This window comes from Nannospalax galili, unplaced genomic scaffold (assembly GCF_000622305.1).
Source record: "Nannospalax galili isolate Female #2095 unplaced genomic scaffold, S.galili_v1.0 scaffold1185, whole genome shotgun sequence".
NCBI classification, from domain to species: Eukaryota; Metazoa; Chordata; class Mammalia; order Rodentia; family Spalacidae; genus Nannospalax; species Nannospalax galili.
Window position 1 is genome coordinate 1690355 of NW_008353597.1, and position 16224 is coordinate 1706578.

Here is a 16224-nt window from a genome sequence, read left to right on the forward strand (position 1 = left end):
AAAGAGAAAAACAAGGGGAGAGGAAAGGGGAAAGGAATAGAGGGGAGCCCAGGGGAGGGGACAGGAAGGGAGGGGACAGGAGGGGAGGGAACAGTGTGACTGTGGTGAAGTTGGATGTTGGGTCTGAGTAGGATGTAGCTTTTGTCGCTATGTGGAAAACACAGAGGACCAGAAAGAGGCAAGATGAAAGGTCAGAGTCTTCAGAACGGAGCTGGAGTCAGAGTCTCAGTAGCTCATTATGCTGAAAGCAGAGGAAGACTGAAGAGGGAGGAGACTGTGACTTAGAGACAGAGCCTGGGAAGCAGGGACTTTTGATATCGCTAAGTCAGCTGGGTCACCGAGGGTCGAAACTGCTGCGGTGAAACTAAGGGCTTTGATGCCGCGCTATGAAAAGATGGGGCTGGTAGTAGCCCCACTCCAACCCCAACACTGAACACAGTCCTAGAGCTCACTCTGCCGCCGAGGCTGACGGATACCGGCCAGCATTCGGAGGGGGTCTGGTTCCCACGTGCACAGAAAGCAGCCGCCCTGCTCCTTCCCACCCCTGCCGCTCTATAGCAGGACCAGGGGGTGTGAGCAGCCAGCGAGGCTTACAAAGGGGATGTGGGTCGGCACCGTGGGCCAGGAAACACAGCAGGCCCATACACCATTCAACCTACTTCCCAGACCACCAGCTGCTCAATAAAACAAATCAGCAGACAGTCAGTGAGGCTTTCCCTAGCCTGGGGCTGTGCTGGGCTCCTGGAGCGACGGGAAGCACAGAGTACTGTCTCTTCTGTTGACTTTTGAAATCGTACTGAAGTGAAAAACTCACACACCTGAGCCAGTTGCCAAGAATAACCAGAAGCAAGAAGTGCTAAAGTCATCACAGCAGAGCCAAAGAGTATGACAAGGCAGGCTGGGCTCTGAGCGAGGCCTTGCAGTGGAGGCTCTGGGTCTGGACCGTCCACGTGGAGGAGATCGGGCAGGCTCAGGACCAGTGCTGCTTAGTGTGCTGAACATTCTGCTGAGAGGAACGTTCCAAACGCGTCACCAACATTTTAGACATAGCGTTTACTTTGGATTGACTTCGATATATTTTGGGCAAAAAGTGAGTCATGGTTAAAGTATTTCTGCACAAAACAGCTATTTTTCCCCCTTTGGGCTTTTGGAGGATCCCATGTTCTTTTCTGTGTTTGCTGTCCGGAGTCCATCTCTGAAAGGATCCTGTGGGTCCCTGCTCTGCCTAGCAGTGATTGTGGTGACCACTCAGGATGACCAAGGACATCGTTGTCAACGAATGCAGCTGGAATGATATCATTTAATGGGAAAGAAATTCTACTTTGAGCTTCTTAAAAATCTTTTTTTTTTTCAATTTTATGATGTACTTCTGTGTTTTTTCCCAAAGTTTTATACATTTCGTATGATCAATCAGAATAAAATGTAGGCCTCCTCCCTGCCCCCGCTGACTCCCTGTCCCCCACAGCTGTGTTAAGTACTATGTTAAGTACTGTCCAGTCAAGCATTTGTACCCAGAGGGCCCTCAGTGCAAGTTTCTCCACTGGAGTCTAGTCTAGTCAGCCTATGTAGAGTCTCTCCCTTAAAGAAGATCTGCTCCCCCTCATCCCGCAGTAATCACTATCAATAGTTCCTCGGCTCAGGTTGGGGCCTGGTGCCCATTTCCCCCACTCTATGCTGTGTTTTTGTCTGATTGAGTCAGCATGGGACTTACACATGCTGTCACCATTGCTGCAACTCATGAGCAAGTTCCCAGAGGCCTGAAAGCCTCTGTTTCCTTTTGTTCAGGCCCCAACCCTGGCTCTTACAGTCTTTCCACCCCCTCTTCTGCAATGGTCCCTGAGCCATGGGTGGGGTGAGGTTTAGTATAGGAGTCCTATCCAGGGACACAGACTCTACAGTCTCTTATTCTCTAAAACTTAGCCAGTTGTGGCCTCCTGTGTGTATCGCACTCTGTTGTATAAGGAAGCTTCTCTCTACCCCTGTTCTGTTATGTTCCATGAGCCTTAGGCATAGAGGTTATACTGTAAGTGTGTAGGGCTGGGCATCTCTCAGACATATATTCTCTGTGTGTTTGATGAGTGGTGTACACTTTACTTGTCTGTAAAGATAAGGATCTATATTTAACACATAGTAAGAAATTTCATTTGTCTAGAGATATGACAGAGAGAGGATTTTCTCTAGGATCTATAACCTCTCCAGCCATGTGTATTTGCTTCTGTTTACAGTGCCACCCATGAGTTCCCTCCCATTAAGAGGGTTTAAGTCCAAGTAGACAGCTGTTGATTACCTCCTAGATAACAGCGCCACTACTGCACCAGGTAGTTTGCGGTTTCAGTCGTTGTTATTGGGCTGGACCACAGATTGATTTTTATCCCTTAGCAACTTGCATAGTGTCTTCTAGAACTATGAGAGCCAACCTTCAGGTAGAAGGCAGCCTTCAGGCCAATTACAGCTCCATTGCTCCAAATTCTGTGACTGGAGTACGTCCTGTCTTCAGCAATCGGGTCTTACCTTCAAGTTCTGGGAGGTCATCAAAGACTCCGGCAATAGCCTGTGTTATTTCGGGCGTCTCTGGACTACCCTGATCAACAACTCAAAGGGAGGTTTCTCCTGTCTGGCACTGTGTTTCTTGTTATGTAGCCTTCAGATACATACCTTCACTCATGTTCAAATATTGTATGTGTTTTTTCAGGTGATTTTTGAGTTAATACATTTTCCTCTGGCTTTTTACGCCACCTAAATCCATTTTTAAAGTTAATATACAAAGTAGTAGATCTCCTTACAGTACTTTCCTGTATGTGTCATGGTATTTTGATTTAAGCAGTCCTTTTGCATTAGAATTTGTTTACACTGTCATGATCACACTCACCCTCCCTTCTAACCAAAAATATTCTAAGAGCAACCTTCTACACTCATTCTGAACTCTGAAGACTCTGTCCTTCCAACAATCTTACTACACGGGCATTCTTATCAAAGCATAATTGATGCTAAGTTAGAATCTGTTTGCATGAATGAATGAGCAAATATTGGAAGTCCATTAGAATACCTTGGAGCATCATATCTGCTTGGATATTTGAGGACTATCATGGTGAGAACACAGGATTCCTTTCCTCGGTTTCTTAGGCAGAATTCCCTCCTCTCTACAACTCACCCCATGCACAGTTCTGCAGAGCAGCGATCACATTGTACAGCTGCTCTTTACTTTGTGCTCAGGCAGACCAGCCCTTTCTTTTTCGTTTGCTTGTTTTTGTTACTTCTAGCATTCACTGAGAATGAAGGATTTTGTTATGAATACATACTGGGTCTTGGCAAAGTGCTGTATGCCTACAATTCTAGCACTCAGGAGGCTGAAAGGGAAGGATCATGAGTTTGACACCAGCCTGGACTACATAGCAATATCTGTGTCAAAAAGCCAAATGTTTTTTGTGCAAGGCATTGGGTTTTATTGGGACATTACCATAGATTTCCTGAGCATCTTATTCCTCCTCCTTCCCAGTGATGCTTGAAGAGCAAGCTTCTGGGCTCTTTTTGAGCATCAGTGACTTGGTCCTAATAACAACAATAAGACATGGGCATTCTTATCGTCTATAATTGGTATTAAGTATGATCTGTTTATATCACTGTTCATACTTAATACCAATTACAGAAGATGAGAATTACAATCTTACAGATAAGGAGAAAATGAATTTTAATCTTTTCCTAGCCTGTGCCTGGCACACAGGACATCAGAGTGACAGCAGAACATCTCAGACAAGCTTAGTTTCAAGTCTGCTTCTCGGGCTGGAGAGATGGCTCAGCAGTTAAGAGCACTGGCTGTTCTTACAGAGGACTCTAGTTCAGTTCCCAGCACCCACATGGCAACTAACAACAGTCCCTAACTCCAGTTCCAGGGGACCCAATGCCTTCTTCTGACCTCTATAAGCATTGCACTTACATATATGCAGGCGATACACTTATACACATAAAATAAAAATAAAGTTTTAAAGTCTGCCTCCCGTATAGAAAAACTGAGCTTGGAGGTTGCTGGTCCTTTATACACATGTCACTGAAACCCCAAGATATACTAGCACTGTCCCCATTGTACAGGTGATGGAAGTGGCTGCCTGAGGTTTGTGCAGTAAATAAGAAAGCAGCACTTGGAAACGCAGGTCATGAGCAGCTGAATCTCATGCTCTGTACAGATCCAGCAGCCTCCATTTACCTTAATGACAGACGACGCCTCCATCTCTAGGCTGGTTCTCGTCTTCCCCAGTGAATACTTTGCTGGGAGAGGATAAATTCAGAAGTGACACTTCTGGGAGCTGCGGGGGCGGGGGGTGGTGGAAGTGTACAGTCAGGTCTGCCATGAAGGGCCCCTCATGATGAGTATGTTCCTGAGGTGAATTCTAAGCCTTTTAATTAATCTATAAGCCAGACTTTAAATCTAAGATAGGGAGACAGAGGAAAGACATCAATGAACTTTTAGAATATGAGGTATCTTCACAGTATCTTTAGAGGGATAATATGTTTGTTGGTTTTCCCTGCAAGATTCTGAATTTGTAGCACTTTTGATTCTATATAAAACCTTGGGTTGAATATGGTGGCATCCACCTATAATCCCAGCATTCGTGAGCAAAAGGATTGTGGGTTTGAGACCAACTGCACTACATAGCAAACTAAAAGTCAGCCGTGTGTGTGTGTGTGTGTGTGTGTGTGTGTGTGTGTCCTCAAATGTAAATAGTAAACAACCTTTATCTTGGATTTCATAAAGAATAGTTCTTATTTTTTACTAAAGTTATGAAAATTCTTTATTCAGAGTCCAAATCTTACAGAGCAAAGTTACTGGGGAAAAAATGTCAGCTAGGTCTGATATGCTTTCTGTAGCTCATCTACTAACAACAACAAAACTCCCAACCAACTAGCACAAGTCTCACAACTTTTCTTGAAGGAGCAAAAGTCTCTAAAATCCGCACAGGAAGCCACATGCCCACTACTCTGCAGCCCTGCAGCTCCAGCCTGTTCCCCAAGCATGATGGGAGTCAAGATGAGGCTCTGAACTGCAGCCCTTGCCAGGAACCCCCTCAGGGGGTGCAGGTCCACCTGTGTCCCTCGCCACGCCTCCCACGCCCTTCAGTTTTGCTTCACTTTGATGGTGGTAAATCCTTGTCAGCAGCCCAGTTCTCTGGGCTTTCCATTCCCCCAAAGGACATGATCACTCAAACCAAATGTGTTGCTTATGAATTGGACATGCAAATACTCCCCACAAGCCACAGACTTCTTACCATCACTTGACTCAGTGCCGAAAAGGATCTGCCATCCTGAGAACCAAAATAAACAAAAGAACTCTTTTAAGAAGCACTTTAGTCACACCAAGCCTATGGTAAGCACTATCAGGAGCGTGGTGAGTTGTGAGACCCAGGACCCACATTTCCAGAGCTTACGTTCTGGTTGGACACACTTGGTTGCTATATGAACAACTAGCAATACTTAGCAATACAGAGACTTCAGAACTCCAAGCACCAAAAAGGAAATGGAAGCTTTTTAAGATTTTAGGCAAAGGCCAAAAATCTCCAACCCCTCTTTCCCCTCAGTGGATGGTTTGCGGGTTGAAGGTGAAGTTGGAAGAGATACTTCCCAAGGGAAATGAAGGCCCGGGAGGAATTACACCTTCAAGGATTTTGATGAACTCAAATTTATTATTCCAAGATCCCAAACATTTGACATAAACAATCAAATAGAAAATCACATCTTGGCCTTTACCTCCTTCTAGCCCCAATCCCATCTCTAATTAGCCCTGAGGAAAGCTCACAGATGGTGGGACCCAGATAAACCCTTCAGTCTCCAGACAGCTGCACATTTGGTTCTTGTGTGTATGCCTGGTTGAGAAAGACAGGAATCTATTTGGGGAGGGGGGAGAATGTGACCTATGGACTGAATTGTTACCTTTGTATGGCACATTCCCTGTTTCTAGGGCAGCACAGAAGACAAAGGATGCATTTAGTTTGTGGAAAGGGATAGGGGCAGGGAAAGAAACAAAAACCAGGGGATTGTGCAACCATGGCATTTTCAAATCCCTCCAGTAAGTTTGTTTCCAGTCCTTCGGAAGAGTGAAGCCCAGCTGTTTGAAATGGAGCTGTTTACTGACGGACCCCAGTCGTCCATAAGTGTTCTTGGCACCCCCATCCCCTGCCCTGGGGAAGACAGGTCACTGTTTGTGGACATTGGCCTGAGCAGACTTATGTCTACCCCAGCAGAGACGGTAGACCTAAACAATCAGAGAGGTATTCAGGTAGAAGACTGAGGGCTGCGTGGGGATTAAAAGCAACAGCTTTCTGGATCTCAGCAAGAAAGTCAAGATTCCTGGGTGGTGCGCAAACCAGACTGGACTTGTTGTGTGCAAGGTCACACCCCAAAGGAACGTGCAGGTGACTATGAAAGGGTGCATGCATTGCAAAAATCTCAAAATCAACGTGGCAATTTTGGATTTTTTATGTGAAATTAAAAATGCTCTTCAAGCATAAGCAACACCGTTACACACACACACACACACACACACACATACGCACACACACACACACACACACACGCACGCATATGCACACGCACACACACACACACACGCACGCATATGCACACGCACACACACACACACACGCACGCATATGCACACGCACACACACACACACACGCACGCATATGCACACGCACACACACACACACACGCACGCATATGCACACGCACACACACACACACACGCACGCATATGCACACGCACACACACACACACACGCACGCATATGCACACACACACGCACATGCGCACACACACACGCACACGCACGCATTTGCACACGCACACACACACACACGCACGCATATGCACACGCACACACACACACACACACGCACGCATTTGCACACGCACACACACACGCACAATCAACGTGGCAATTTTGGATTTTTTATGTGAAATTAAAAATGCTCTTCAAGCATAAGCAACACCCTTACACACACACACACGCACACGCACGCATACGCACACGCACACACACACGCACACGCGCGCACACACACAGCGCTCTTCAGTGCACAGGCAGTGTGGAGAGTATGGCACTGACTGAAGGCTTTTGCATCCTGACACCAGCCTGGTCATTTGCAACATCTCCTCGTCTCCTTTATGCCAGGAATGATTTGATAGGATATGGCTGAGAACTTTCTCTGGGTGCTTAATAAATCTCTTTCACTGGTGGAGTGAGCCCTTGTCCCTTTCTTTTCTTATAATGGAGTTGCAGGGGTGACATACTGAACTTTCACCATCAACCTCTAGCCAATGATGTCACCGTTCTCTCCCTGCCATCATCCTCAGGGGTCCCAAATGTCCTTCCTTGTGCCCTGGACATGCAGTGCATCTTCACTGCAGTGCTCTTATGTCTTGATTCATTCTGCACACTCTGCAGAACAGTTTGGGATGAGGTAAGGCAGAAGCTGACCGGGAAGCGAGCAGAATGTCAGCAATCAAGACGCAGGTCACTGGGGCCTGGTCACCCTGTGCTGGCTCACTGCCTCACAGCACTGCTGTCTTCTGCCTGACAAGGGGTCTTGCTATACAACATGGGCAGGTGTTGAGCTTATGAACGTCCTGCCTCGGCCTCCAGGACTGGGATTACAGGTGTGCACCACCACCCCTGGCTGTTCCTGTCATAATCCCAGGAGCCACAGTTCCTTCACAAGCTTTGGAGTGCTGTGAAATAATTCAGTGACACTCACCCCAATAGAATGCCTGTCCAGAAATGGACTCAAGGCTGAAGTCGGGGCTCAGTAGTAGAGCACTCACCTGGCATGCATGAGGCCCTGGGTTCAACCCCTAGTACCACAAAGAAGAAGTGGGAGGAGAGAATGAAGAGAAAGAAAGCAAGGAAAAAAGAAAAAAGAAAAGCTTTCAGTGTGCTGTGGTTGTTACGTGTGGGCCTTCTGTGGGCCTTGGCCCTTTTTAATTTGAGAATATTTTCTTCCTTGAAAAAATATTAAAAATTGTGTTTTGGAGCAGATTTGGCATAAAGATAAATTATTATTATTATATTTTATATGAGTTACTTGTCATGCTGCTGTCACAAGATACCTGATGAAAGCAACTTCAGTAAAGAAGAAGGGTTTATTTGGGCTCAGGGTTCGAGGATCCAGTCCATCATAGCAGGGGGGCCTGGCAGCATGAGGCGGCTGGTCACATCACAGCCACACTCAGGAAACAGAGGGAGATGGATGCTGGTGCTCAGCTCACTTTCTCCTTTTTAATTCAGTTCAGGACTCCAGGCAACGGAATGGTGCTATCCACACTCAGGGGTTATCCTAATCTAGAACCCCTCACAGGTAGGCTCAGTGGCGTGTCTCCTAGGTGATTCTAGACCCTGACGAGTTGACAGTTGATGTTAACCATCACAATATATGGAAACACTTATTTACTTTAAAAGCTCACTATTTGCTTTCATTTTCAGATGAATTAACAAATCATTTTAGTAGGCCTGAAGTCTGCTGTGGCCCTGGGCACTGTGTCCATCATGATGGGCAAGTCAGCCTAAGATAGAAAGGCATTTTGGAGATCCTTCTTCCACTGTGTCAGTGTGAGTAACTGCTCTCCAGAACTGGTTGGCCCCGCTGGCCCTAGGACATATACTGTCCTACACATTCTAACATTCCCGTCTTCCTGGCTCACAATCTCCCAAGTCCTCTAGTCCAACCCCATCCCTCTACATTTAAAACCTTCATTGATTAAAGCCTTCGTTATCTGTCATTCCACTGGTAAGTTTTCTTCCCTTAGGACCTTATTCTTCAGTAAGTTGGTATTGCATTTCTCACTGAGGCTTTAATGACTAGCTCTCTTCCTCCTCAGCTGCATTTGACAGGGGACTTTAAGAAATTCTGTTAAGATGGATCCTAACTCAAGCCCATGTGTCTGATGGAAGACATTTACTCTAGCACAGGAAATACTTCAAAGTAAAAGGTGGGCTTTGAGGATCGTTTAGATGGCACTGTGTTCAGAGTTGGTGTATGCCTACTGCATCTGTGCATTTGATGGGTTTTAGTAAGATAGCTATGATTAGAAACTTCTAGAAGGTGGAACACAGCCTCTCTCCAACACAAACTTTCCCCAAAGTTCTGTCAGTGAAGTATCATGCCCAGTGGGTTTTGTTTGTTTTGTTTCTTCAGTGTTGGGATTGGCCCTAGGGCTCCACACATGCCAGGCGAGTACTCCACCCCTGAGCAGCGTCCCCAGCCCCCACTTGGGTTTTGATGACATCTCTCTGTCTTCATGGAGCCACATCACCCTCCAGTCCTGATTCTAGGCATCCCTTCAGCTGTGACCAGCAGCTATCTTCATGCCTCTCTCCTCAATGCTCCCCATCGTCTAGATCTTGGCAGGAAGTGACCCCAGAGGCAATTTTATTACAGCTGAGAGAACTGTGCCCCAGAGAAGTGAAATCTCCAGCTAATGTGGCTAAGTCAGTGTCAGAATCCGCCTCAGGTCTCTGGCCTCTCAGTGTGTGGATGTGGGTGGCGTTTAGCTCTTTGAGAACGGAGGTCCCGTTTACTACGGAGAGCAAACTCGACCATGGACATTTCTTGATTTCTGATTTCATTGTCACTAATTGTTACCCAGTCTTTACACTTCACCTTCTCATCTGCAGATGGAAAGGGTCAATACACTAAAACAATACTGAGACGATTGTTCCGCAGAATCTGAGAGCTGTGAGAATTTAGTGAGATCACCCAGGTGAAGCGCTTAGCTCAATCCTGGAACATGGGCCCTGAATAAAGGACTCTGTTACCAGGACCAACACAGCAGTTGCTCCTCCTGAGCTTCCACACTCCTGGTGGTCTGGAGAGTCAGAGCGCTTCCCACACTGCCTGCTGTGCCTCAGGGAGTGGCTGGCTTAGTGGGAGAATCTGGCAGAACAGGTTTTGGGGTTTTTGATTTGTTTTTCAAAGCAGTGGGAAATAAATCAGAGGCCATAACCCAAACCTGGAAGAAGAACATCTCCTTTTGTTGTTGGTGTAAAAGAACCTTCAACTGCAGCTTAAGTTGAAACGAACCACAAGTAACGTGGCCGAATCTCTGGTCCTGGCTCATCCCGACCCCAGGACACACTGTGGCCACCTTGATTGTCAGCTGCAGTGCTGGTTCACATTAGCCAGCACATAGACAAGACAGAACAGGGAAGTGGATGGGGAAAACATTTCATGCAGGAACAAAGACTGTCCCGGCCCTGCTGCAGACTGCCTGGCACTGAATGTCACATCTCCAGGGACTTAGCAGAAAGCAACTGAAGTCTCATTCCTCTTAGCTCCAGCCACAGGGGACATCACTATAAAGATTCCATAATGTATCAGAGAAAGTGAAGGGCTCACACCCAGACTCTGCTCTGCCCGGCCTCTCTATGGCTCACTTCCTCTATACCTTTGGTTGATGTCCTGGAACAACAGCTCCTAAGCTTGATAACTCACTAAGCAGCAGCCAAGAGGGTCTGGTCTCACTCTCTCCACATCTAGAACTTCCAGGGAAGGAACGGGCTTGCCCTGATTGAGTCGGGTTCCTCTCCCAAGTCACCAGTCAGCCACTGTGAACAGTCAATGCCCTGTTTACCAACACCGAAACTTCATCATAGTTCCGTGCATCTGTGAGTAGACAAGCCAGGTGAGGGACAGGGTGACCAGAACAGATCTTAGCAGTTAGGTGGCAGGGAATAAGTTTCACATTCAGCCTTCCGCTGTATCCCAAACCTTCCCAATCCCTTCTCTCTTTACCTGAGTTCTAAGGTGGCTCTGTGCTCACTGCCACTGACCTCCATGCCAAGTAAACCTTAGCCCTAGACAAGCTGAATGAAATGACACAGGCTTGAGACCCACACAGACCTTCAGTTAAATCCTGGGTCTGCCATTAACTAGCTGCGTGACCTTAGCAAAGTGACTTTACCTCTCTGAGACTTGCTTTCCTTATCTATAAAATGAAATGATAATGTACATCCAATGGGGCCGTTCTGAAGATTAAGACAAGTCACCTGTTTAAAATCCATGGCCTATAAGGTACAGGCAGTTATATGAATTTCCTTTTCTTAATTAGGCTGCCTAGAAGTCTTCAAGAGGGTGAGGGAGTGGCTGCAAACAAGAAGTGAAGAGAGAGGCAATGGAATTTTCTGAGAGGCATGTCTGCCTCAGCTGCTTTCAATATCCCGACCGCTCAGCAGCTCTGGGAATGCCGAGCTGCAAGATACAGCCTCTCTTGAGAGACAAACACACTGTCTGCCGGGGAGCAGTGGTGAATGTTTATCCCCTTTAAACACTGTGGAGTGGCCGTGTAGTCCTTGAGCCTTGCTCAGTGGGTGTGAGGTTCAGAAAGTTCAGTCTGTTCACTGGCTCAGTCAGTGCAGTACTTTGACCCTCAAGAACTGCACAGACTTGTGGTTGTGTAGATAAACTCCTTTCAGAACATAGGAATCCAGGCTAGGCGTGGTGGTACTCACCTTAAATCCCAGTGCTCAGGAGGCAAAGGCAGATGTATTTCTGTGAGTTCCACACCAGCCTGGTCTGACATAGTGAGTTCAAGGACAACCAGGGCTACACACGAGACCCTGTTTCAAAAACAAAAACAACAAAATTGGAATGTAATAAGCCATAAACTTTTCCTTTAAACTATGGTTTGTGGAGTTACTATAGCAAGTATATATGCTAAACTTCTACATGCATTATCTGGTTCTTCCTGTGAATTAAGTGCTATTGTGCCCATTTTCCAGATTAGGAAATTGAGGCTCAGAAATGTAAGTTTTCCAGTGACAGCACAGGATGTGAGCATGACTTAGTCTACTCAGGGCCTGCACTCTGAACACCCATGCAGTACTGCCTCTCAGTACCTTGGTTTTGTTACAAGATTTAGAGACAGACAGCAGAAGAAATGAGTTCTGGGAAAACCTGTGTGTACAGTGTCTCATTAAATGCTAACCCCATGTGTCTGTGTGTCCACACAGTGTTGTTGCCAGGGACAGTATACACAGGTACCTAGGTCTCAGGTGAGAGGAAGGAGGAGCTGGGAAAAACCTAGAAATTTCGTACTACTTTAGACCTAACTGGCGCTTTCCAACTTGGTCAACTATGGGCGTTTAGAACGTGTGTATTTGCCTGGGATTACATGTGCATGCATGTGAGATATTTTTCTCAATTCTGGTAAAAGAAAAACATGTTTGGGTGCCGTGAATAACCTCATATGTTAGGAGAATCCTTCATCTGTTAGCCTGTGCGCCAGTCATGGGGACTGCAGTGCCTCAAACCGAACGTCATCGTATTCTGGTTTGCTTCTGTATTTTGCTGTGCTCTACGGTATGCTTCATCCATGTAATTTCCCCCTATCTTGTGCCTAAATGGAAAAGACATACAATGTTGGAGGTAGGGGCTGTAGCTCAGGTGGTAGAGGGTTTACCTAACCTGCACACCTAACCTGCACATAGCTCTGGGTTCAATCCCAGCACCTCATAAACTGGGCATGATGGGACACATCTGTAATCCTAGTTGTTGGGAAGGCAGAACCAGAAGGGATCAGAGGTTCAAGGTCATCCTTAGCTACATAGCAAGTTCAAGGCCAGCCTGAGACAAATGAGTTAGTATCTCCAGAAAAGTTAAAATAAAATTAAAAGCTAAAAAATTAAATATACTCTGCTCTTGATTAAAAGTATAACTAATCAGTTTCTCTAGGGACTAGCTCCCTGAGAGGTTATCTAATCTCAAATGGACAGCCCTAAACCCAGGTGCACATGAACATGACAAAAGGAATTCGGTATATGGTGTGTGTGTGTGTGTGTGTGTGTGTGTGTGGACAAGAAATTGAGAGGGAGTGGGAGGTCGGGAGGGTTTGATGGGGGACTAGGAGGTAGGAAATAATACAAAGATGATACTCATGTCCAAAGTTCTCAGAAATAAAAAAATGTAAAGTAAAAAATAAAAGTATAACTATATTGGCATCTCATGCCTTGCTTTCCTGTTTCCTTTCTGTCTTTCAGCTCCAGGGTTCCTTGAAAAGAAAGCAAGCCATCAGCCCGTCTCCTGCCTGCAGCAAGAGGCCCAATGGCTTTGTCGACAACTTGTTCCTTGATATCAAGAGGATCCGGGTTGGGGAGAACCTTTCTACGGGTCAGGGGGGCCTGCCAGTAAATAATGGACAAAGTCAGATGATGCCAGGGGCCTTGCCCATGAGCCATGCGGCCCTGAGAAAGACTACCACTCTGCCACCCCCTGCACACTCTCCTGGCAACAGTATGTTCACCATGGGCTTAAAGGAGGTGAAGAAGGAGCCAGGGGAGACTGTATCTTGCAGTAAACACATGGAGGGTCAAATGACCCAGGAGAATATTTTCACTAGTAGGTATGGAGATGACCCTGGAGAGCAACTGATGGATCCTGAGCTACAGGAACTGTTCAATGAACTGACCAACATCTCAGTGCCTCCTATGAGCGATCTAGAACTGGAGAACATGATCAATGCCACCATCAAGCAGGATGACCCCTTCGGTATTGACTTGGGTCAGCAAAGCCAGAGGAGCACACCCAGACCCTCCCTGCCTGGAGAGAAGATCGTGATTAAAAGTGAATACTCACCTGGCCTGGCCCAGGGCCCCTCGGGGTCTCCCCAGCTGAGGCCCCCATCAGCTGGCCCTGCATTCTCCCTGGCTAACTCTGCCCTCTCCACTTCATCCCCAGTCCCTACAGTCCCTCAGAGCCAAGCTCAGCCTCAGACAGCATCAGGTTCAAGCCGGGCCCTGCCAAGCTGGCAGGAGGTATCCCATGCCCAGCAGCTCAAGCAGATAGCTGCTAACCGCCTTCAGCATGCCCGGATGCAGCAGCACCAACAGCAGCAGCAGCCGCAGCCGCCGCCTCCCAACTGGTCAGCGTTTCAGTCTTCTGCTGTCCCCTCGCCCGGGCCCTTTGTGCAAGAGAAAATCCCCAGTTCTTCCTTCGGCCAGCAGCCATTTAGCCCACAGGGCTCGCCCATGCCTGGGGGAGCTGGAAGCAGCAGCCAGTCAAAGGCAGTGGCCAACTACATGTACAAGGCCAGCCCTTCGACCCAGGCTGGGCACCTGGATGTGCTCCTGCAGCAAAAGCCTCAGGATCTCAGCCGGAGCTTTATTAATAACCCACATGCAGCCTTGGAGCCCCGGCACGGCGGCACCAAGCCCTTGTTTCACTTTAACTCCGATCAAGCAAGCCAACAGATGCCTTCTGCTCTGCCTTCCCAGAGCAAGCCTTCTCTCCTACACTACACTCAGCAGCCACCACAGCCGCAGCAGCCGCCGCAGCAGCCGCAGCCGCAGCCACCACCATCCCAACCCACCCAACCTGCATCAAGCCAGCCTTTGCTAAGGTCACCCTTGCCTCTTCAGCAAAAGATCCTGCTTCAGAAAATGCAGAATCCACCCATCACAGGCCTGAGCTATCCAGTCACCCAACAGCACCGGCAGGTAAGGGCTGTGGTACTGCACACTCAGAGTTCCCAACGTTGGCTTTGTATGTTTTGGTTACTAGGATTATGCTTGTAGTGAGACACGCTTAAGATGGGAAACAGCAGGGGTCCTGGTAGGTTCCTGTGAGCTTGGTTCTCTTGGGAACCCCGTTTCCTTACAGGGTGTTGTTGTTGTTAGGACCTGATTCTTGCAACTTATGCCTTGGTGACACATCTATTTGTCAATCAGATTCTGATATGCCTGATGTTCATTTATCCACCCAGAAAATCAGACATTAGGTCAGTACCCACTTCCTGAGTGCTGCTGTGTACAAGACACAGTGATTAATGCTGAGTATTGGAATAAGGCCCGAGGCGGTGCTAACAGCACATATCTCTATCTGCCCCAGCCAACTGCCATGTCTCAATCCCAGCCTCTCCTGAAAGATCGTGCAGGGCTTCCTGCATATGATCTGATCATCGGTCCTAAGTCTGCAGGCATCATCCGGAGAGAGGGCCAAGCTTTTTAAACTCTCACTGTAACACTAGGGAGGAAGATAGGAGAGGTCAGAGGTTGGGCGTCTTCCCCAGCACAGGCACAGTAGGAAAGGCTGCCAGAGATATGGTGCCTGAGTTAAGTGGTAAAAAATGAGATTATCATGAACACAGCAAAATAAATAAAACAGAAGTAAATCTGTAATGGTATTATCTCCTTTGGTTTTACATAAAATAGAGTGTGGGTGTATATGGTTTGTATATGGTATATGTGTGTGTGTGGTATGTATGTGGTGTGTATGTATGTGTATGTGTGGTATGTATATGGTGTGTATGTGTTTTGTGTGTGTGTGTATGTGTGTGTAATGTGTATATATGTCTGGTGTGTGTGTGATATATGTGTATATGTGTGTTTTAATTATAGGCTATGTTAATGGACCTGGATAGACTCATATATGTATTTTACAATATATTAATATACATAATAATTTTATAATCCTTTTTTGAAACAGGCAGTTTTAGATCACTTAATAACACATTACAAAACTAATGTGCCTCATTTAAGCTTTCTGCTCTGGGTGCACACGGGTTCACACTCTTTCTTGACACTTGTAGCTGTGCCCCCTAAAGGAACACAACAGATGCTCCATCCACGGAGTGGGGAAAGGTAGCAGTGGTATCTGCTGGGGTATATTTAGAATGACATGATTCCCAACCTAGACTACGGAGGATGTTTAGGATGATTCTGATTATCATGAAAAGTCATAAATAACCAAGATATTACTGTTTTACTTATTTTTTAATATTTTATTTATTTTATTTTATGTTTGTATATTGCCTGCATGTAGGTAAGTGCACCCGTGTCATGCAATGCCCATGAAAGACAGAAGAAGCTGTCTGATCCCCTGGAACTGGAGTTACGGAAAGCTGTTAGCTGCCATGTGGGTGCTGGGATTCGAACCCTGGTCTTCTGCAAGAACAGTCAGTGTTCTTAACTGCTGAGCCATCTCTCCAGCCCCTACTTATTTTTATTTTACGTGTATGGGTGCTTTGTCTGCGTGTTTGTAAGTGCGCCTGTGCCTGCAAACTTGCAGAGGCCAGAAGAGGGCACTGGCTCCCCTGGAAATGGAGCCACTGATGGTTGTTGGCCACCATGTGGGTGATGTTTGTAAGTGCGCCTGTGCCTGCAAACTTGCGGAGGCCAGAAGAGGGCATTGGCTCCCCTGGAAATGGAGCCACTGATGGTTGTTGGCCACCATGTGGGTGCTGG

The 16224-nt window shown here is 46.9% G+C and overlaps 1 protein-coding gene across 1 annotated transcript in view; it reads left to right on the forward strand.

The window, feature by feature from the left end:
- Nucleotides 1–16224, forward strand: part of Maml2 (mastermind like transcriptional coactivator 2) — a 355382-nt gene that overhangs the window by 231430 nt on the left and 107728 nt on the right. The window contains exon 2 of the mRNA XM_008850830.3: nt 13024–14478. Coding sequence (XP_008849052.1) covers nt 13024–14478 — 1455 coding nt within the window. The remainder of the gene's footprint in view (nt 1–13023; nt 14479–16224) is intronic.